The sequence below is a fragment of the Fundulus heteroclitus genome, chromosome 10 (genome assembly GCF_011125445.2).
Source record: "Fundulus heteroclitus isolate FHET01 chromosome 10, MU-UCD_Fhet_4.1, whole genome shotgun sequence".
In the NCBI taxonomy this organism is placed as follows: Eukaryota; Metazoa; Chordata; class Actinopteri; order Cyprinodontiformes; family Fundulidae; genus Fundulus; species Fundulus heteroclitus.
In genome coordinates, this window is record NC_046370.1 from 1,711,943 (window position 1) to 1,736,628 (window position 24,686).

Consider the following 24,686-nt stretch of genomic DNA (forward strand, 5'->3'; position numbering starts at 1 on the left):
GGGAAAAAACTTCCCTTACTTAGTTATTTACTTGAACAATAAACTATGCTTTGGCCTTTTTCTGCAGTTGCCATGGTCGACTGAGCCAAGTCCCTTTTAACAGAACCAATACTGAGTTCGCTCACTGTCATTACAGATTCATTTATTTTATAGAGTACAGAATGTTTGATAAAGCACTTACTAGGTACAGTACCTTACGAAAGTACTAACACCAAGTGAAGACATTTTCTCTTATTATAACCAAAATTATCTACAGAACAACATGAAGGAGGTCATTATTTTGAATTACACAATTATATCTGCAAGCCTTTTGTGGAATGTCAGCTCTGCACATCTATAGACTGACATTTTTGTCATGAGCCTTTGGCTGCATCTAGGCTTTGGTCTATCTATCTATCTATCTATCTATCTATCTATCTATCTATCTATCTATCTATCTATCTATCTATCTATCTATCTATCTATCTATCTATCTATCTATACATACGCCCATCACTTTTTATTGTTCATTGCTGCTTTCTTCTGTTTATACTGCCTCATTTTCCATTTGAGTGTACATTTCCATACCTGTTACTCTGCCCATGCACCATTTCCTGTTCTCTATATGCATTCCTCTATAAATTCTCATTTCATTTTCATTAACAAAGTACTCTGTTTTCACCTCAGTCAGTTTCTGCATTTGGTTCCTCCAAAAACATAACAATTTTTTTTTAATTTTGTAAAACAGTGGGTTTGAATTGAGAGTGTCTATAAACATCCATTTTTGAAGTCTTGCCAAAAAGTCTCTATTGACTCTGGGTCTGGACTTGGACTAGGCCATTGCAACTCGTTAAAAAGCCTTGATCTAAACTTTTTTATCCATGTTCCCATCAATCCTAACCATCCTCCTTGTGGCCTCTGATGAAAAGTTTCCCCACAGCTTGATGCTGCCACCACCATGTTTCTAACTGACGCCCCCATGCCATGCTTAGCCTTTTTAGCTTAGGTTAGGTGTGCAGTCATATCGTGGAAGCCTTGCAGTTGTTCCACTCCCGTTCCATTGTCAGATGCTGTTTGTTCAACAATATATTCTCCAACAAACCTCTGAAGCGAGACAGAGAACAGTGGGATTTGTAATGGGATTAAACTACAGCTGGACTCTACAGTCTGGTGGACTACAGAAGGCAGTTCTTTTTTAATTTGGGAATAATAATTTGTTACGTCACATGATTTAATTGGTCAACAAGTTTAAAACAGATAAGATGTACTTTAAATCAGTTACTAGTTTTTTTGTTTAATTTAGTAGGGTTGATATTACCTACAAAACAATTTCCTGCACTATTAGATAGACCAAAGCCTAGATGCAGAATCAGCTCTGATGACAATTCATTAATAAAAATGGATTAAAACTTCTGTACAGATTTAAAATCCTGGACTATTTATAGACAGATTCTCGTACTTTTTAGGCTGAGATGTTTGGTGTGCAGAGCAGTAGCTTCCCTACAAAGCAGTCCCTTTTTATGTCTTGTATCTCTCTGGTATCAGTCACACTGGGTGACTTATCCTCTGAAGGGGAGCAGCCAGTGTTTGAAGGATGCCTGTAACGCTGACAGACATCTGGAGAATAGATGCTCACACAATAAATGCTGATACATGAAACCAAATGTCTGTCAGAGGAGAGCAACTGTGTTCAAAACTGTGAACAATCAAAGCCCGGTTCCAGCACTGAAACCCCTCTCCATGTCTAATCTATGCAAAGTAGTTCCTTTATAGGGCAAGCTTAGAGAGAGCAACAGGGAGGCTGGAGCAAACAAACAAACAGAGGAATTTATAAATGTTTCACCTCTCTCAGGTAGCAGGAGATTCCTCTCAGGGCTGTGCTCATTGCCGTTGGCGAAGCCAGCTGGAGGCAGAGCAGACCAAAAGCGAGAGAAGAAGATAAATGTTAGGAGAGGATGAGTGGCAGGGGAGCAACAGAAGGATGAGGAGACAGGGACAGATCCATCAGTCTGGAGGAGAAGCCGTTTTTAAAAGTTGGAAGGCTAAAACAGTGTCTGGATCGCAGGATGACAGAAGGGCTTAACTGTTTGATCGCAGAGTGGCCACCGGCCTCAGAGAGCTAATCTAATACCAGCAGAGCTTTCGATCACCCGGAGAACAAAACCGCAGCGCCATCCCACTTCGTTTCACACACAGCGACCCCCCCCTCTGCGCCGCCTTTTATTTTTTTAATCCATTTGTTTCTCATCTCTCTTGGTGTCTAGTGAGTCTGACCCCCCTCTCGCTCTTCCTCCTCACCTTTCATTTTTCTGATCTCTCAGCGCTCGTTGTGCGCACGTGACCAGGCTGACATTTAGCCTACACAAAAACCTATTTGTCTGCTGTAGTAGGAGACACTATCCTCTCTTTGTTTTGTAATTTTGAGGAAGGCACAAACCATGTCAGTGGGTCAATAGAGCCAACTGCAAATCAAATACAAAAGAAAGCACAACAAATCTAAAACACTGCATTTAATCTGCTGCTTTTATTTTGTTACTTGACCTCTAAATGAAGTGCATATCACTTTAGACACCCCTAAGGCAAAGGTTTTGGAGAGCATAACTGTGATCAGTTGTCTGTATAGGATAATTCAGTCTATCTCTTGCTTCTACAAGAACTGCAGCTGATCAGCGGCAGTTTTAAAACAGGACTCCAGCTAGATGGTCCAAATGCCATACATGCTGCAATAGTTGCATGAATAAACTGTTAGTAAAATTCTCTGATGATTAATATATCAGTAAGTCAGATACATACAACACTGTTCAAGCTGTAATAGAGTGCAAGTTCCTTTGGTGTTTGAGTAAACTCGATAGGGAGAAAAACGATGTCCTTGGCTTGTAATGCTAACAGTAGTTAGCCTGGTCACTGGTCAGAATTAGCAAATCTCACAGGTTTTCCAGATTGCAGCTAATTCACAATTATCTTTGGTTTAATCACTTGATCTGTTTGCTTAATTTCAAGGCAACTCAAACCCAACACAAGTTGGTATTTAGATTTTGAGCTACAAGTGGGAACCGAACATTAGCATCTTTAGTTAGCCGTGTTGCACAGCTAGCTAGTTGCTTTCTTGGTTCATAGGATACTGCCCCAAAAACCTTATTATTTTAGCCAAATCCATGCTCACTGCCAGTGGTGGGAAATTTTCTGTCTCTTAGGACATATCATGAGAAATTTTATATCAAGATTTTTCATGAAAATCAGTTTTGAGATTTTTGTTCGTTCACAGCACTCATACAGTTTCTGGTCAGGGTGTTTGATGAGAGGCCTAAATTAATACGATGTTTATGTTTCAAAACATGAATCACTAAAATTATTATTGTTTACTGTTTAATGAGGAAGAGTTCAAAAGTATAGACACTGGGTGGAATAAGAAAAGTCAGTCTATCTGGAAAAACACAGAAAGGGACTAAAAACTAATTAAAAATCACTCCTTTACTCACAGCTACAGGACCAAAGTGACCAAAGTCCCATATGTAATTATTTTTGCCTCTATATTTTTTTCTCTGGCACATAATAAAGGAATTATTGCAGTATGTGAGGGGTCCCTAAGTCCAGTCCCTGAGAGCTACCATTCTATGCATCCCTGCTCCAACACACCCCAATCAAACGGCCTGATTCCCTCATCAGCTTTCAATCATTCAGCTCTGCAGAGGTCTGGCACCGTGCCATTCATTTGATTCAGGTGAGTTGCAGTATATCTTAATTTGGTGAAGCAACATAAAAACAATCCTGTAATATGAGGCTGTTTAAAAATAATTATTACCATTTGTTGGATTTTGGATAAACTGTGGTCTTTAAGGACATTTGTTCAGAAAACACCTTTCAAGTAATGGGACCCAGATGTGAGGTAAGCACCGCAGTGATAAATATCGATGTTTTGAGGCCTCCCTGGCGGCGTAGAAACAATTTCCACTTTATTTGGTCACCCCATCTTCTCCCTGTCTGTCCATTTTCACTCAAAATGCTGCGCTTGTGAGTCACACAGAAAGCATTAGCACACCGACCCGTGCGCTTCCCTCCAGTCATTTCTCTCTGTCTTGCACGTTTATTTCCCTATTTGCTGTTTTCCCTTGCCTCCCCATCCTCCCGTTTTATCCGCTCTCTCTTTCTTACAGGAGGTGGATGCTCCAGACAGATGTTAAAGTGTTTGGTCTGGTCAGGCTTCACGCGGCGCAGGGCCACCCTCGACTCTCCGATGAACTCATTATGTGTCAGTTTGTCTTCGTCGCACACAGACACCCTGGGAGACAGAGACAGAGCCGGCGGGGGGAGGTAAAAATGACAAATAGTGAGCGAAACATGAATAAAATATAAGAGCATAGCTGGGTAATGAGTCAAGGGTATAAATTTGAAAGGAGCCCAATCAAGGGTGCTTTCGTGTGTGTGTGTGCGGGAGTAAAGTATTCTAGCATGCAACATCCTGTGACATGCTTTAAAGTCGCAAAAGCAATATAACAAGGAAATAAAATCAGTGATAAAAGCCTGACCTGAATTAGAAATGAAGCTGTCAGGAAACTTATTCAGAGCCTTGCAAAGCCTTTTAGATTTATTCACCTTACAGTCTCAAAATTAATGTTTTTCTACTGTGATTGCATCTGATAAACCAACACATGGCCGTGCATAACTGTGATAGGAAAGGCTCTGCCAGATTTGCACATGGAGAGTGATGTGAACATAAATTTTCAAGTTTTGATATCGATTCTCAGTTGGATCCAGGTGAGGGCTTTGGCCCGTGATGATTGTAGCTCTAACTGCATCTTTCCCACAAGATGCTGTGGGAAAGATGCATGTTTGACTACTTATTAGCTTTCTTGATGCCACTATATGATATGGCTGGGATTTGTTGAGGGCAAAAACTAATAGTTTTCCTCTCAGCAGATTCCCACCTAATTTGTTCATCTCTGCAGCTCCTCCAGAGTTACTTACTCCTGAAGGCAATTGGGTGCCCTAAAATGTATTTAGGGGGTTGAGAGTGTCAATGTCTTGACAGCCACATCTCCTTTTCCTTCCATTTCACAATTATGCAGAACTTTGTGTTGATATGTCCCATAAAATCCCAATAAAACACATTAAAGTTTGTGATTGACAAAATGTAAAAAAAAAAAGGGGGTTGAATGCTTATGCGAGGTGCTTTATGTGTTTGCATATCCTTATAAATAATTGTCACATTCCTTTCAGTGGGAATTCAGGCAGTTTGAAAGTGCTTTACAAGATGTTAAAGAAATACATATTGATGGCTGAGCTGTAATTCGTTGGTGGGTGGATGGGAGTGTAGAGGGGCGAAGGAGGCAGAGAGGTTGAGGAGGTGAGAGTGGAAGGCAATAGGGTGATGTGGGTAAAAAAAACAGGTTAAACACAGAATAATGGATTTAAATATGCACCTGAACCTGTGCGCTTAAGGTTAATATAATCCACCGAGTTTAATTTCTTTATTTATAAAAATAAAACCTTTCATCAGAGAAAAGTTCCTTTTTTTTGGCCTCGTAAGCAGAGAAGCGGCAGTCACGCCTTTTGTTCTCTAGTTTCTGGTTATAAAACAAAGAATTGCAGAAAGGTCAATACATACAGTGTGAACTAAAATCTCTAGAGAAAAACTTCAAGTCTGAAAACGCAGCAAAGTGGAAAAAACATACATTTATTTTCAAACTGCAGGGAAAAACAGAAATGGAAGAAAATTGTTAGAGTGTGAAGGAAGGAGGTAGCAAAGATGAGAACAAAGACAGATTGAGTCACCTGGAGCTGAGAGGCGAGAGATGGTGAAAATAAAGACAGAGAGATGGAAGATGGAGTGATGAGTAAGAGTATAACAGGTCAAAAGGTTGAGAGTGAGGGAAAAAAACGTGATTGTCAGCTAGAAGTGAGGCTTCACTCGTTTAGCGTGAAGCAATACAAATATTTTGCATGTCCCTCTGACAGAATATATTCGCTACAACCTGATTTATCCCGTCAGTAAGATGTCAACAACCCTACAAATCCACGTCAGACCAGTAAAATATCACTTCTTCTAACACGTCAGGGGAGTTCAAGGGTCCATTAAAATGCTGTTCCGCTAGAACAGCGACATGAGTCCGTTCTGCTTGACATGTTTTCCACTCACACAAACAAATACCTCAAAAGCAGTTAAACGCATGAATAATTTCATCTTACCATGTACCGATTATAGTTTGAAAACAATTGATTTTGTCACATAATAAAGTGTCCTGGTCTCCTTGTGCTTCATGAAAACGTGAAATCTATCTTATAATTTATATTTGCTCATAAATACAATAGAAAAACATCAACGACTTTTAATTAAAAATAGAATTGATATTTTAATCAAAGAAAATACATTTTAAGCATATTACAAGGCCATGTATGTCCTAAAGATAACAGTCAAATGGTAAATATATCTACGGAAGTCTGAGCTTTCATTATGTGGTCTTAAAAACATTAAATCAGGAATGTTCTACTCTATTCCTGGTGAAAGCAGGTTTGATTTCAGGAAATTGCTGTTTTCAGGCTGCATGGTGGTCCAGGAGGTAGCAATGTTGCCTTGTAACAAGAAGGTCCTAGATTTAAATCCCTGGGGTCTTTCTGCATGGAGTTGGCATGTTCTCCCTGTGCATGCTTGGGTTCTCTCTGGGTATTTTGACTAACTCCCACAGTCCAAAAACATGACTGTTAAGTTAACGGATCATGCTAAAGTTGTCATTTTCTTCAGCTTTTTGGGTTCTCCATTTCCTGTTATTTATGTGGTGTTGCCTTATAAGTTCCTTTCTCTTTGTTTTGTTTCTTACTTTATTCTTGTGTTCTGTCCTTTTAATAATCTTATTACAGCTCTATTCTTATTAATTATGCCCCTTTTCCACTGGCTCCAGTTGGCCTGGCTCCACTCAGCTCCGCCCACTTTGCAAGCATTTTGATTAGAATTTTTTTTATACCTGCTCAGGAGATTTTAAGACCAGAGCTGAGTAGGGCCTAAATATGATGTGAACAGAGACTGCTGTTCAGTGATTGGTCATGGGATAAGGAGAAACAAGAAAGTAGCGCGAATATCCAATATTCAACAAAATGATTTTGCTGCAGTCAAAAGTCAGCAGTATTGCACTTTAAAGTCCTTATCATTGTTATTGCCATGGCTGAGGCAAAAACCTAAAACCTGTGCAGGCAGACAGAGGCTCTGTCTTATTTATTAGTTTAGGCTGATCTTTGATCCAGATATTAAAGCTATAGCTGGTAATCCTGTTCAGAAATACTTTTTGTTATACTGCACAGTGGCGCAGTGGGTAGCGCTGTTGCCTTGCAGCAAGAAGGTCCTGGGTTCGAGTACACCCCTGGGTCTTTCTGCATGGAGTTTGCATGTTCTCCCTGTGCATGCGTGGGTTCTCTCCGGGTACTCCGGCTTCCTCCCACAGACCAAAAACATGACTGTTAGGTTAATTGGCTTCTCCAAATTGTCCTTAGGTGTGAATGGTTGTTTGTCCTGTTTGTCTCTCTGTGTTGCCCTGCGACAGACTGGCGACCTGTCCAGGGTGTACCCTGCCTCTCGCCCATTGAACGCTGGAGATAGGCACCAGCACCCCCCGGGACCCCATGAGGGATAAAGCGGTTCGGAAAATGGATGGATGGATGGATACTGGATAAAATGGTCCTCCCATCGTGACAGTAGTCCATACATTATCTATTACAAAAAAGGAGGTTAATAAAATAAGATCTCTGGGAAAGCTGCATGCCTGTAAAAACTCTGACCAATCACTGCCTCTTGGCCCAATTGGAAAGAAGCAATCAGATGCCTTCATGTCTTATCCTGCCCACATCCCCCTCTGTCCCTCAAGTTCTGGGATATTGCCTTATCTATTGGTTGTCCCACATGCCATTCATTGTGACGCACTCATGTAACGCCAATCTGGTAAAACTGCCGACTCTACATTTAATCCAGGTGGATCATTTTATCCTTAAAATATTCAAGTTATTCTTACATATAAAATGATGGAAACATTATTTGTATTTTTTTTTTGTTTTATTTCTTTTTAGTGATTTGTTAACTTTTTTATTCTTCACTGTCTCTCACAGATTTCTTTAAAATGTAAATATCACACCATAACGCTTAATAGCAGCGGAGCACTCAACACTGAGAGCTGTCAGTGGGTCCAAGGAAATGTAGAGCCCAGTAGAGCTGAAATTGATGCAAAAGCGGCATTGGTCTCCCTCCCTCAGCTACCCTGCTCTCATATAGTCAAAGCTGCTCCACTTTCCTCTGATCGGCTCCTCTGGTTCCTGTCCTATTTTCCAAACCTGCCAAAGTATTTAAGCTCCTGACTTCTCTTTGTTCACTGCTGGATTCTTCTGTAACCCAGTACTTAACGGCTACGCTTGCATTGGTGGTGAATCGACTACTCACATTATAATGAGCTAAACAAAAACGAATGTCCTTTAGACAACGTAGTTTTTGAAGAGGAGGTTCTTAACCGTGGAGTGAATTATTTTTAGGGTTAACTTTAAACAGAATTCAAATACAAACGTTATTTAGCGGTAGAAAAACTGTTTCACTCCTCACTCCAACACAAAAAACACAGACAAAAACAATCCAGCTGTTTTTTCTCCTTTATCACGGTAGGAGGCTGGCCTGGCCAGCAGGAAGGCCCTGAACAGAGCAACATAAATAACAGCTCATCTACCGTCCATAATCATTAGCATTCTTTTATATCATTAATAATGTGAATCGTTTTACATTTAAATAACCTCCCTGCCTCTACGTGTTAGTTTTAGCAAAGCAACAAATACATAAATAATATTCAAAGTACCATTACACAATGGAAAGTAATTGTGTTTAATTGCTTTTACCAAACAAATGCTTCTTCTCAATCCAGTCCAATCCAAATTATTTCTAAATCCCATTTAAAAACAGACTATGGTTGAGCAAAGGGTTGCACATTAAGAGAGTAAATAAAAATAGAACATAAGTAACAGACATAATGTAGACAACAAAACAACTCACAAGCAACAACAAACAAATCCTCCTGAGTGTAACAACGGATAGAAAAGATGAGTGTAAAAGAGGATTTAATTTATTTAGACTTTTGCACAGCGTTGTACTTTTACATCCTTCTCCTACAGCCTGATGAGTTAAGGTTAGGATTTCATCTTGGGTGTTTATTCCCTCCAGGTAGAATCATATGCATATTTAGAATGTTTCTGTTGTATGACGCATCTTTCCTTTAACATTTGACATTCGCTGACATTTTCACAGAAGTCTCCGTCTCCATATATAGATGCTTATACTGACCCATATACATCAGAGCAGGGAAACCCTCGCAGACAGTGACAGGTCATCTGTATAATTTCTTCCAAAGTGGTCTGAACTGGGAAATCCAGTTAAAAGATTCTGTACAACGCAGTGCTGAGCAGTTTGTGGTCTTCAGGGCTTTCACTTTTCTCTGAATAATGCATGCTGCGGTGAAATTTCCTGGAATGAGGCTGATGTTGAGAAGCAGGCACCAAATTATGCCGAAGCTTCAGAGAAACATTTCTGCACACAGAAGAAAAAAAAACGGAGGAATATAATAATCTGAGACCATGCTGTGAATTATTGATCCCGTGAATATCTCTTTCCCACTGCTCTGAATGCACGATACGGTTGTCTAAAACTACTCACACCCCTTTAGATTTAGATGTAAAATTATTTTTCTTTAACCAAGAATTTTGTTTCTTACAGAGGATGAGACAGATATTGAAACAATGTATTATTATTTTTTAAATAGATATTTTTTTAAATATATATATTCTATTTAAAAAGTGATATGTTTAAAATTATTACCACCCACACCCCAGCTGCTTGTTTTGGTCTTGTCTTTATAGCACTAGTTGCTTGTTTGTCTCACAAAATCTGGCAACAATGTTTCCAACTTTTTTTTAAAGTCTTTTCCTTTCTTCCGAGAGTAAACCAGAGCTAATGCTAGCTTACTAGTGCTCATACACAAAAAGTCCAGTATAAAATAATTCAAGGGTTGCTGATATTAGTTATTAAAATATGCTCTGACCAGTGACATCGCCCCATAATTAATCAGTGACCCACAGTGCTCTGTGTTCTTAGTGCAACTAAAAGTCACTGCTGCCCTAACAGAACACAGACACGTGTTTCACATTTACCAAAAAAAAAAAAAAAACACATCTTGATGATCCACAACACTTTTTAAAAACATTATGTGAACTGACAAGAAAAAAACTAGAGCTTTTTGGATGATGTGTAGAAATAAAAGCGTTTCAGAAAAAGATAATATCTAGAGTCAAATGTGGTGGTGGTAGTGTAATTGGATGCCTTGCCTTAATTAATGGAAACCTAAATTCTGCTTTGCAGCATAAATCCTCGAAGGACAAGGTCTGACCATCAGTTTGTGATTTACGGCTTAAGTGCAACAGAAAAATCATTACCTCAGGAAGCTCACATCTGAACGTCTCAAGATCAAAATGAAGGTTTTGAAGTTGCCTGGCCAAAGTCTGGACTTACATTCAACTAAGGTGTGGTGGCATTGTCTTAAACAGGCTGTTTATGCTGGGGGGAAAAAACAACCTAATGTAACTGAATTAACACAATTCAGCAAAGCAGAGTGGGCCAATATTCCACCATAGGAACCAGAAAGACTCACTGATACCGCAAATGCTTGACTTTAGCTGATGCTGTGATCCTAATTCCGATACGTGTCTGATCTTTTCAAATGCGACCTGTGTCTGTACAGCCGGGTCGCATTTATCCGACCTGTACGTCACCGATACTCGACAAACGTCACTATTCTGCGTCCTGCTATGCAGAAGCGGGAAGAAAGACGACACCCATAGCGGACTACAATAAGGAGAGCAGTCAGTGGATGGAAAGCTCCGGTTAGAAAAGAAATTAATGACCGCAAAACACGTGCCAGCATTATAATCCATGTTTACTTCCGCAAACACTGAGGACGCTTGCTACGTGTGATGTCATCGCGTTCAACACTTAGGTTGAACGCGTTCAGTTCACACAGGAGATCACATACAAGTCGCATATATTTGGAAATGTGAACGACCACGCAAAAAAAAAATCCGATTTCACAAAAAAAATCGGAATTGAGCATTAAAACCTGCAGTGTGAACGTAGCCTAATTTTGACAACAAAATCTCGAATGAGGCCTGACCTGTAGGATCTACAAATCACTTGAAAAAGAACCTGCTTAACAACATGAAGTAGCCTGAATAATCTTTAAAAAGCAACAAATCAAACCCCAATTCCAAATAATGTAAAAGTGGACATCGCATTGTACGTAAGAAAACCACTTCCGCAAGACTTGAGAAAAATTCACAAGGCTAGAAAACTTCTACGAAAAGTCATCAAACTACAGGGTAGAGAACTTCAGCAGGTGTTGTCAGACTGACTCTGTCTCCTGATATTTACCTGCCTCCACCGAATAAGGTCGGTGCCACGGGTCCAATCTCCCCCAAGAGATGACCCGCTGATCCTGTTTCAAATTCCGCTCTCATGTGCACCACAACAAAGTTTTAGTCACAGACGGAAACAATTCGCAGCTTTCGTCACCACCAGTGGGGGGGCTTAATGAAATTAAAACACCCCGCGGTGCGTGGTCTGACCTCAATCTGTCACTGCAACTTTGGAAAAGAGGAGACAAAGAGGCAGATGGAAGGAGCGACAAAGAGAGGTGGATGTTTCAGAAGGAGGGAGGCGAGATCTTTCCCTGATCTCAGTGGACAGGAGAGATGTTTTTGATAGCGAGTCACGGGGGGTGAGGTGACAGACGACGATAGAGCCACAATGGACACAGAGAGGGGGAGTCGAGAAGTTCTGAAAGTCTTTTAAGCTGATAGCGAAGGACTCGGTGATGGAGACGGAGGATAAGAAACCTTTTGTAGGCATGAGTCAGGTGAGTAACGGTTGAGGAAACAAGAAGGGCCTGAAATAGGGCGGACAGAAACACTGACCTGAGAGTTTTGCGGTACATGTCCTCCTCGGTGATGCCGCAGTAGGAGAGCGTCTCGTTCCACACAGGGTTCAGTGTGTTTCGAACTACCTTTGTTTTCAATTTATTAGCCTGTCAACACGACAGAGACAGGAAGCAAATGTCACTCCAAGCTTTTGCTGCAATGTGCAAACAACAGAGAAACAACTCGAGCTCTCACGGGCTCCAAGGTCATTCTATTACTGCTGATTTATTCATCTGCATTTTCATCATACACCTCTAAAATGAGACCGTGATTGAAGAGTGCCCTCCAATGTTCTTGCAGACAGGAAGTTTTCAATTTCACACACACAAAAAAAAAAAAAACCTCTTGTGGTAATAAAATCCAACCTTGCACGCTCCTGGCAGCAGATGCAGCTTGACGTACGGATCGGCCAAACCGTTGAAATCCATCGGCTTCAAACCCTTATAGAGAAGATATGAGACATAAAAGCCACAAAATGAACTACGGCGGTGAGTGTGCAGACCTTCAGCTGAGGAAAATTACTTAGAAACAACCAGCAGGCTGAGATTTTACTTTCAGAAAGGAGATTGTAGATAAATTAAAGTTATAATTTCACAGTTTGATTGAACTGGAATGTGAAGAATAAAGCATAAAAGCGAGAATCACATAGTTCTATGCATCAACATCGAGTTTATGCCAGTCTGGTCAATCAGGTCTAACTTCCATTATCCACTTTTTCTCCTCCACCAAAATACTTTATTTATTGACAAAATTATTATTTTATCAATAAATTATAATTTTTTTCATTCTCTCCTATCTTTTTGTTGTTGTTTTCCCACTCTTCCGTTTGCATCTGTATGTTTGCGTGACATTTGTGTGTCTAAGCGGTTAGCAGTGTGATTGTCGTTGACCGGTACAATGAAATTAATCTGATAGGATGAAGAATGATACCAAAAAATACTGAAAGGCTACAGGCGCAGAGAGCTGCCCCGCAAGGCAAATCTTTAAATAAGCAATTAGAGACAAATATGAAGTCACATGCGAGCCAAAAGTGTTACGACTTACATCCGCACTCAACGGTCTGGCGACCCTTGCTCTTTAAAGATATGACTTATTAAACAAAACTATGTCAAATAAGCCCAAAATGAAATTGGAATGCTGAAAAATCAAAAGTCAGACACATTTTATGAGTGAACAGATGTGATGGTTACTTTGTATTTTCTATTTAAGGTTTACTGTGTACACTTTTTTCAGTTTTGATTGGGATCTCGATCTAGCGCCCCCTATTGACAAGCCGCCACTGTTCTTTCCATAATCCATAAAAAAAAAAATTCCAGGGCTGATTATTGCACCACTTTATGTTTAAAAAGACATAAAGTATGTTTCCTAGATGTGTGCTTTTAACTAAATCAATGACATCGCTCACAGCTATGAGACGTGCTCGGCATAAATAAACCTTCAGGGTTGCAACTTTGATAGTAATGCACTGTATGCGTCATGTTAACATGCCAACTTGTTTTAAATTAAAAATGTTTAGTACGAGTATGGCCAGGGACAACATGTTAAATCTCTAAAAGTAGGATATATCATTATTGAATAAAGTAAATGTAGTTGAAACCAGATATTTATTCATTTGAACTATATCACAAGATACATAAACCTTTCTTGTTTTTGGGCAGTTAGGACTACCATGATTATTTCTTTGTGAAAATATCAGAATAGTGACTGAAATCATTTCTTTTTTTATTTATTTCTCGTATGAGTTTCTTCAGATTGCAACACATTGCGTTTATAACTGTAACACAGAACTTATCTTGTTTCTGAACAGCATGATGGCTGGAAATCCTGATATTCTGACTAATTTATTTTCATTGTCTGATGATGTCACACAAAGAAGTGTTGACTTACATCACATCCACAGATATGCCTACATTAAACAGAAATGCTATCAGGGGATTACATAGCCATGGCGTCATCACCTGTGCTTTTCCGCATTGCTTAAAGGCATAGTGACCTCTGTATGACTAACCGCTGACTTCAAAGAAATAAAATATTCTCTCAAAATATTCTGCCATTTCGCAGATAATAACTTCGGTAAGCCTAACATATTTAAAAAAGGTAAAGTTTAGTCAGATTTAATGTCATACAGTGACAGAAAATGTATGTACTGTATATAACCATACACATATATGTGTGCACATTTGTAGTACAGTATATATGTATGTATGTATGTATGTATGTATGTATGTATGTATGTATGTATCTATCTATCTATCTATCTATCTATCTATCTATCGTAGGTATACATCATGTATACACCTATGTAGTATATACATGTCTGTATATATGTATCTACATATGTATATATGTATTTATTTATGTATTGAAGCATGTATTTATGTATGTACGTACTTCGGTATGTACTAACATATGAATATATGTATTTATGTATGTGCCTATGTATGTAAAAAGGTTTTGTCAGATTTAATGTCGTACAGTGAGAGAAAATGTATGTACTGTATGCATGTATGTACTATATATACACATTCGCACATTTGTACTGTACATACACACTTATGTACATATGGATGTATGTGCATACATTTGTCGCATATATGTATGTACCTATATGTATATAGGCACATATTTATCCTATATATGTATATATGTACATATGTCTGTCTGTCTGTCTGTCTGTCTGTATGTATATCTATGTTAGTTCATAGGTATACAGTATGCATGTACATATCTATCTATCTATCTATCTATCTATCTATCTATCTATCTATCTATCTATCTATCTATCTATCTATCTATCTATCTATCTGTCTGTCTGTCTGTCTGTCTGTCTGTCTATATGTGTGTGTGTGTCTGTATATATGTATCTACATATGTATATACGTACGAATGTATGTACATAGATAGATACATATATGATTTATAAGTACATGATCATGTATGTATGTCTAAGTGCAAAGCCATACATACATACATATGTATGTTTATATCTATAAGACCGTAGGTATACAGTATGCATGTACGTATGTAGAACATGTATCTATCTATCTATCTATCTATCTATCTATCTATCTCTCTCTCTCTCTCTCTCTCTCTCTCTCTCTCTCTCTCTCTCTCTCTCTCTATATATATATATATATATATATATATATATATATATATATAGAGAGAGAGAGAGAGAGAGAGATAGATAGATAGATAGATATGTTTTATAAGTACATGATCATACATGTACTTATGTATGTATGTATGTATGTATGCAGTATATAACAGTAATATAGTTCAATATAAATGCAAATCTAGATGAGTGCTGCATACATGGATCATACAGTACTAACTCTTTATAGTTTTGTTGGTTTCAGACGTCTATCCCGTTCTGATTTATTTGAACAAGTTAACACAACTGAAACATACATGAACACCTGGTTTACCTGTGCTGGCTCGCTGCCAGTCAACACAGCCAGCGGTCAGAGGTTGTAACGCCGTTTTCCACGGACACCTTACCTTTGCTCTGAGGACTGTGCAGTGTAAGGAGCTGGTGGCTTTCTCGTACAGAAGGTCAAACTCTAACGTCCCCAGGGAAGCTGGAAGGGGAGTTAACGACGAGTCAGAAGAAATGTGTGCCAGTTATACAGGTGATTGCTTTTATGACGAGGACCTCATTACGTGCAAATGAGAGGCCAGTGGGGAATATTGAATAAATATCGATTTGTTCCTGCAACTCAGCCCATCCCCTTTTACATGATTTTCCTCTCAAATAAAAGCAGCTCTGTAAATCAAACCCAGATCTGTGTCGATGTGACTTTAGTTGTTTTGTGCGAGGAAAACCTGATCATCACTCTGGGGTGACTCACTGTTATCGTCGCTGTCGCAGCTGTCGATCTCGATGGAGGTGTCCATGCTGCTCATGGCCGACAGCGACCCCCCTCCTCCTGCAGCTCCTGGTAACAAAAGGCATCTGCTCGCACCGCCGCCGCCGCCGCCTCCTTCTCCACCTCCTCCGACTGCTCCTCCACCTTGACCTGCGCTGCCGGGGCTTAACGGAGCCGGCGCCGTCAGCTGGTTGGGCGACAGCGGCTCCGAGAAGGAGGACGTGGGCGAGAGGCGAGGGAAGTAGGCCGAGATTTGGCGGATGGGGCGGATGGGGCCTGGGCAGACGTTGATGGCCATGTGCTCCTGGATGGAGATGCCCAAACGGTTTCCTTTCCGCACAGTCATAGGGCTGAGAGGAGACACATTTATAGTGTTACCTGCACTTGCAGATGTCATGTCAGAAGGCTATCGCCACAAGTGGCTTTCTTAATGAAAGCTCTTTAAACCTAATTAAAGCTATTTTAACACAGCCTCACATCAAGAATACAGAATACAGCAGAGGCTGTGCGCACATTTGCATTTCAATTAAATAAATCTGAATAAACCTGCGGAGGAAGGATAAGAGATAATGGACGAAAAGTGCCTGAGTTAAATTACAATCCTCAATGAAATTGCGGTGTGTGTGTGTGTGTGTGTGTTAAAGCTCCCCTGTTATCTAAAATCCTCGACAAGCCTGCGTAGTCAGACAAGTAATTACAGGAGGAAGTCTTTATTCCAGGCTGAAACGCTCTTCGGTCCACTTGGATTGTTAGAAAAGCCCCCGTGGTTATATAAAGTTGACCACATTGCTGAAGGGTCTGCTCTTCTCCCAAAATAAAATAAAAAAGAGGTGGGTGGAAAACAAACATCTCACAGCTTTAGTTTTCTAAAGACAGCAGGGCTTGAGGGGGCGTTCTGTCCGCAATGCTGGGCAGAGAACCCCCCCCCCCCCCTCGCTTTGGACTAACTTCTTTTCTGCCCGTATTAATCGATTGAAACTGAGAAGTTCATGTTTGCACTTCTGCGAGTTTGGTTCTGTGAAAACGAAAATAGCAGCAGCCCCAAAAACGACATATCCACAGATATGACATGTTACGACTGAAAGAAATAACTGATTTGAACGTCGGATGTTTAGCTTCGTATTAAACTAGAGCAGAGGTCTGCAACCTGTGGCTCTTTTTTACACCAGGCATGTCCGACCTGCAGTCATTTATGGCCCCTGTACTGATTTCGGGTGCCCCCCACCCCCAAAACTGCATTTCAAGAAGGACTTGGTCCACCAGCACAGGTGGCTGATGCTGATGGAAGATTTTAGTTTTTAATTACGACAGATTTAAGTACCAAAAATATTAACACAAAGTTTTCATCTTTTAATAAACACACTTTCGACATATATACTTTTTAATTTCATAGTGCATTACGTGTTGTCATTTCTGCTTTAACTTTCTGTTCTCTCTCTTTTTTCTTCATAGTAGGTACACCTGGTCTGACGTTCTGTTAACTGTGACATCATCCAGAGAAGACGGCTCACCCGCTATTACCATCTAATGTAGAACAGATTACTGGATCAATGTGTGCTTCTGTGCTTTTTTGTCTCTCTTGTTGTGTCTCTGTTCTGTCTTCTGTAACCCCAGTCGGTCGAGGCAGATGACCGTTCATACTGAGCCCGGTTCTGCCGGAGGTTTTCCTTCCCGTTAATGGGGAGTTTTTCTTCCCACTGTCGCTTCATGCTTGCTCAGTATGAGGGATTGCAGCAAAGCCATGTACAATGCAGACGACTCTCCCTGTGGCTCTACACTTCCCCAGGAGTGAATGCTGCTTGTCGGGACTTTGATGCAATCAACTGGTTTCCTTATATAGGACATTTTTGACCAATCTGTATAATCTGACCCAATCTGTATAATATGATTGAACTTGACTTTGTAAAGTGCCTCAAGATGACATGTTTCATGATTTGGCGCTATATAAATAAAATTTAATTGAATTGAATAGTAACGTCTATCCAACGATGTTTAGTTACTCAAATGCAGACTTTGGTGCATTCAAATCTGCTTTGAATTCAATTAATTAACGTTGGCTAATTACAGCAAATGTCTTCAAAGAACAACTGACCCAAATACTGTTCTTATATTGCTAGACCTAAAAGAGTTAAATTTATTATTGTTAGAGTCAAATTAAATTATTCCAAATAATTTGCAAACCGGATGACCGTCTTTTAATACGACAAATTTTTCTTTTAGTTTGGATCTACAGTGATTTACACATTCACTTCCTACAGAAAATCAAACTATTTTATTTATTTAAAATTATATTTTGTAGAGCAGGGAAAAAATTAACATGATTTCTTTGGTTTAATTTTTTTTATTCTTCTTTCGGCCATCGAGTTCCTTCGACGTGACAATTGTGACCCAAAGTCTGGACACCCCTGCTTTACACCTTCAGCTTTGGCTCTTAAAAACTTAGACCAACATGCGGGGGACAAAATTGGTCAATGTTTCTAAATGTAAAGGTAATTTAAAATTGCTAGCTTTAGGATGCATTTAGTTCTGCAATTTATGCATAACATTTACAGAACGAAAGAAACTAATGGTGTATAGAATATTTTACTATAGATAAATTAAGTATGTTTTTGTCAATAGGTTGCAAACGACTTGCTTTTTCATCATTTTGATGCCATTTGCTATAAAAATCAAATGTCCAGTTCAAGAAAATGCATTAAACCTAAACATAAATATACTGTTGGTTAAATAATAAAAACTGTTGATCTTTAATTTAAAAAAGTGTAAACACATTTCCTATAGTATACCATAAAAACAAGCTGTTGTTTCAAAGAGTTGTGTAACTTTTGTGGCTCTAAACAAAATGTGTTTAGCTGGACCGAGGGCAAAAATGGCTCTTTGGGTTTGTAAAGGTTGCTGAACTAGTGGCAGACAGGACTGTTCTCTGAATCTCTATTTCTGTCTTGCTTTCCTATTTGAATGGACATGATGAGGAGGGATTTGTTTTCTTCAGCTTTTTATTGCAAGCAATTACCCTGATTGATGACTGAGCGCAATAATTAGCAAAAATCCCAAAACTTGAACGTGCTTTACTTGGATGTGGCACCGTTCCTAAATATGAGATCTGACTTCAGCGACAAATCAAATGCAAACACATCAGGTGGCTTAATGGTTTAAAATAAAAGTCACATTCAAACCCTATTTTATCAGTTTGACTGTTGAACTGCTAGAACTGCTGAAGCCACAAAAGGGACTCTGCACCACATTCGCATATCTGCACGGTTTTAATAATACTCACCTGGACTCCGTGAATCACACACTGGCTATTTCCCCTGCATTGTTTACATTTCAGTTGTTTACATAAATCACTGCTGCACCTTTATCCTGAAATTTACTGCAATTTACTGTGATTTTTCAAGCTGTATGCAAACGAAATTTCGTTCTGTACGCACTTTGTGCATACAAAATGACAAATAAAGTTGTCTAAGTCTAAGTCTATTTTATGAGTTTATCAGTAAAAAAAGTTTGCATAGGAAAATTGCTCTTTGGATTATAAAGATAGTGGATGTATGAATAACCAACTGTATGATGCATTCTGCTCAAGAACTAAACAGATACATGTTTTAATCTTAAAGTTTACTCCGTTACCATCAGCTGAGCCACACCTCGTAGTTTCCTGTTTGTCTAGTTGTTTTTTGTTTCACGCTAAAGTTTCTTCTCCAGGGTTGAAAAAAAAGAGATAGTTAAGCATTTCAGATTGTTCATTCGTCACGATGAAGTTAATCGGAGCAGCTATGCCCCGGCAGAAAGTGACTCTGAAACCGCCCGCCCCTGACTGCTGACCTTCGGCGAAAATTACAAGCAGCCGGGGTCGGCCGTGATGCACGGTCGAGGCCCCTCTGTTGAGAACTCAGCGGCGGGCGAGACGTGCGGCAGCTCATCCAGCTTTAACTTGGCCGGTGATGAAACCTCCGTCTGAAACATGCTGCAGCGTGCCAGCACGCCAGCTTCCTTCACTCGTTAGACTGAAAGGACTTTGGCAGACTTCTGGCTCGGGGACGGGGGGATGACGGACAAGCTGACTTTTGAAGACCATCAGCGGCCATTTTTGGTCTCATAATTACACGATGAATAACTTCGTCACGCCAGAGCTGAGCTACTTTTTCCAGCTACCGCCCAATTAATCAGTGCAGAAATAACCTTCAGCCCTGCATGCATTTTTCAACCTTTGATGGAATAATGCAAGGAGATAATGAAGCAATACGCTTATCAGAGTTGCAGAAAATCATTTCAGTTTGTCACAACAACAAAGCAAAACTCACAACGCCCTTTATTGGAAATTACCGCAAGTGTCTGACTGCATAGCATTAAGGTGAAGCTGAAAACAACTTAATGAGGCTCCTGGTATGATGGATTAAAATCAATAAACTTAAGAGTCGGTAATAATGACAGTCCTGGTGCTGAATGCATAATTCATCAAACACACACGTGTGCAGGCGCGAACGCTTTTGTCAGATCGTTAATTCATGCAGCCGCACACCCATTGTGCTGCTTTGTGAGCATGACTCTGTTGACATGATGTGTGCAGTCATTCGCCTCCCAGTTCTGGCAGATGTGGCCGCGAGCTGGGGGAGCTGGAGCACCAGCAGCAGCGGCGGCGTGCGTGCAACAGCTAAAAGCCCGCGGGCCACCAAGCTCTCTGGGAACCAGAAGCTCTTCGGGAGCTGATGATTGATCACCCTCGCGCTGCCAGCTGGAGGCCCTCCTCTTTTTCCCGTCATCCCCCTCGTTCGCGAGAAACGTGTCGGCGTACAAACGAAAAAATATCATACTGAGCCATCACCCTGACGCTTAGCAGCGTTTCTGCTTCTGGCTAGTAAACATTGCTTTGGAAAGGCCTGGTGGAAAAACTCAGAATTACAGAGTATAGATGCGAAAATGTATGAACACAGCTAAAATAAACATATCTTATTAGAGTAGCAATAATAATAATAATAATAACACACTGAAAAATTGAAGAAAATCCAATATTTAACATGAGTATATTTTCTCATGAGGGAAAATACTCTCCAGGGTCACAGTTGTTTAAAGGAGCGTAGCATAAGTTCCAGGATTTTTGCACATGTCTGCCCCCTCTGGTGACAAGCTGGAATTACAGCAGAGTTGTGAATCTACATGGGAGAAGAGGAAAGCATCTGCCGCTACGACTGCACAGGTCTTTGGTTTAGATTGTGATGTCTTCTTAGGTAAGAAAGCCATAAATATTGAAGTTAGCTGGAGTTCTCTCACTAATCCGTATATTACGGCGGAGACTCAACAAAATAGCCAGGTGAATGAGAGCGATCAGAGCCTCACGCCCCCAGAGGATTCGGCCCGAATCACTCTCTCATGAACTGACTAATACGGCAAATAGAGGAAAAAAATAATTTTACATGGGTATGTATGAGGGAAAAAAATTATATTTAACTTCAAAACTTGCACTATGCACCTTTAAGAATAAATGAATAAACTGGAGCATTTTTGTTATATTCAAACTTTGTTGTTTTAGATTTGTCAGACTATCTCAGTCTCACATCTGGAGGACTTTACATCTGTTTGGTTACTTTATCTTGTTTTTGGCTCTACATTAGTTTTGGGTTTATTTAGCAGATTATTGTGCTGCTTAGTGATTATTTTACTCATTTGTTTGTTTTTAGGTACTCACACTTGTTCAGGTGTTTTCTTAACTATCTCCATCATTTCTAGCCCTTCTAACTCGGTGCTTCCTGCTAAGCCATGTCTGCTGCTCATTCACACTTTCACTGTTTCTGCTGATCACTCCTCACAGTATATCTGCTCTATTTTTATTTACCATATATGACAGATCCTCTTGTTGCTTCCCATTACATTCTTGTGCCCGCTCATGTTTTCTGGTTTGCCTTACGGTTTAGATTACTTTGCACCTCGCTTGTCTAGGACCCTTCGATTAAATCTTGACTTTTTGGTAAGAGATGAGAAGTGGTTTTAATGAGTGGCATTTTGAAATCAATAAATCTCAATAACAACCATATTTCTGTCCCACCATTCATTCATTTATTTATTCATAAAGTGCTTTAAAAAATCCACACTGCAGAAACGGAACTAAAAGTAAGAAAAATGTTCTTGAAATTAATGTATTTTTCCTTGATTTGAGCTGGTAAATAAGACTATTTGCCAAAGGTATAAGATTTCCGTACTTAAAATAGGAACAATACATCTCAATCATCCTATTTCAACTGCAGGATATCTAATTATCTTATTTTATGGGTAAAAATACTAATTCCATTGGCAAATACTCCTATTTAACCGCCTAAATCAAGGAAAAATACATTAATTTCAAGAAAATCTTACTTACTTTTAGTTCCATTTGTGCAGTGCAAATAAGGAGACCAAAGTTCATAACAATAAAATAATTTAAAAAATTTAAATATATCACAGAAAGAAAAGTACTTCAGTTTAAAATGAATGTGCTAAGGAACATTAAAAGCTTTTTTTTAACAAATGTGTCTATAATTTGCTTTAAAGAAGCAGGATCCAGCGTGTGGGTGCCACCACCAAAAAAGATCCTGTAATCCCAGAGTTTAATCTCAGTCCTTGGAGCGTCCTATAAAAACTGACTGGATGACGTCAACGACCTGAGTCGCACACAAACACTTAACAGTTCATGAGGTGTGAGGCCGTTAAGGGAGTTTTAAACAAACAATAAATGTTTAAAATCAATTCTAAAACAAACAGGAGGTGTGATTTACACACAAAGATGGACGGCTGCGTTCTGGAAAAAGCTGAAGGTGATTAAGGCTTGACTGTGAGACGCCGACATAGTCGAGTCTGGAACAGCCTTATTCAGATTAGGACAATTTAAAGAAGGCTTAACTTTGGCTAAAAGACGCAGTTATAAAAAAGCATGTCCTGACCACAGAGCCAATTTGATTTTTAAACGTAACATCCTTTTCAAATGTTTTGAATAGAGTTCTGTAGATCAAAAGTCAAAGCACTGACATCTGATAAAATCCATTAAAATAGCTTTCAAACCACTGTTGTACAGATATTCTAATGCAGTTCAGTAGAGAATGAGCAGCATTACTGCAGCCTGGCTTCAGACACCAGTAGATCCTCTGTAGCTGTGAAAGGAGCCCAATGGCTCCAAGTGGCAGCATTTGAGGTGAAAATAGAGGAGGGCCACGAGTGGAGCCTGGTGGGACCCCACATGAAAGAGAGACTGTCAGATAAGAGGAGAACCATGGATACTGATGTAGTGGTTCTATTGGGACAAAAGAACAGAGTGATCCCCTGTGTCATTGGCTGCTGAGAGGTCCAACCAAACCAGAACCACAAGGAACCATCACAAATATATACATGTAAAATATTTAAATTCTACCTTGACTTTAACTGGAACTGTGCCATGAGATGAAGACATCAGGATCTAAATTTCTCACTCTATAGAGTTCTACTGTTGTTCAATTATGCATCGCTTTCTGTTCTCTCTCTTTTATCTTCATAGAAGGTACACCTGGTCTGGCGTTCTGTTAACTGTGACATCATCCAGAGAAGACAGATCACCCGCTACTACCATCTAATGTAGAACAGATTACTAGATCAATGTGTGCTTCTGTGCTTTTTTGTCTCTCTTGTTGTGTCTCTGTTCTGTCTTCTGTAACCCCCAGTCGGTCGAGGCAGATGACCGTTCATACTGGGCCCGGTTCTGCCGGAGGTTTTCCTTCCCGTTAATGTGGAGTTTTTCTTCCCACTGTCGCTTCATGCTTGCTCAGTATGAGGGATTGTACCAAAGCCATTAACAATGCAGACGACTCTTCCTGTGGCTCTACGCTTCCCCAGGAGTGAATGCTGCTTGTCGGGACTTTGATGCAATCAACTGGTTTCCTTATATAGGACATTTTTGACCAATCTGTATAATATGACCCAATCTGTATAATATGATTGAACTTGACTTTGTAAAGTGCCTTGAGATGACATGTTTCATGAATTGGCGCTATATAAATAAAATTGAATTGAATTGAATTGAATTGAATTGAATTAAAGTTAACAGGATTTACATATAAATGTGTGAAAAAGAAACCCCAAACCCACTGCTGGGCTTGGTGGAAGATCCGTGACGCTATGGGTCCATTTCTCCTCTGAACATCCAGAACCTTTTGAATTACCAAGACATATTAAGCCGAACTATGGCGGCCTGCACTAGAAAACTAAAACAAATTGGTCTTTCATCGGAATAGAGGTCCAAAACAAATGGCCAAATTAACAGAGAAGTGACTCAGGAGATACAAAAAATCGACCTTGTCCAAAGGCCATGGCAGAACTCTGATTTAACTCCCGTAGACGACCTGTGAGGTGCGCTGAAGACAGAGTTTCAGAAAGGTCGCCTGACTCTGGAACATCCAGAGAGCCTGAATAAAGACCGACGGTGAAGGATCCGTCTCTCTGCCTCCTCTAACCTTGTTAAAGATTTCTAAACCTGCTGGATAGAGACAGTATGTTCCAACACCGCTCAGTGTGCGATTACTCTGCTGGTGTGATTTAATCCAAGGTTTTTTTTTTTACAAAATAAATCCAAAGAAGTATGTGTGTAATTGTAAAGGATAGCTCAGCTCGTCTCCTGCGGCCATCGTCTGCATTCCTGCCGGTTTTATTTTATGCAACCACAGAAGATGCATGCCCCCACCTTGCTGCTTGTAACGCTACGCAGACTTACAGCTTGCAGAGGCAGCTTGCATCCGACAGTCAGGAATGTCTCTGTGCAACATGCGACACCCCCCCCCCCTCCCTCCCTCCTCTTTTAGCTCCTTCACTTTAAATTAGAGTCATATGACAGGCATGAGGTGCTCACTCACTCTCAGC

The 24,686-nt window shown here is 39.9% G+C and overlaps 1 protein-coding gene across 2 annotated transcripts in view; it reads right to left on the reverse strand.

Annotated features, from left to right (window-relative positions):
• LOC105917557 (double C2-like domain-containing protein alpha) overlaps positions 1–24,686 on the reverse strand; it is a 42,027-nt gene that overhangs the window by 16,517 nt on the left and 824 nt on the right. For both annotated transcript variants that reach the window (XM_036141764.1, XM_036141765.1), the window contains 6 exons: positions 15,816–16,183; positions 15,466–15,545; positions 12,330–12,404; positions 11,962–12,071; positions 4,132–4,258; positions 1,823–1,882 (listed from right to left, as the gene is read on the reverse strand). In XM_036141764.1, coding sequence (XP_035997657.1) covers positions 1,823–1,882; positions 4,132–4,258; positions 11,962–12,071; positions 12,330–12,404; positions 15,466–15,545; positions 15,816–16,183 — 820 coding nt within the window. The remainder of the gene's footprint in view (positions 1–1,822; positions 1,883–4,131; positions 4,259–11,961; positions 12,072–12,329; positions 12,405–15,465; positions 15,546–15,815; positions 16,184–24,686) is intronic.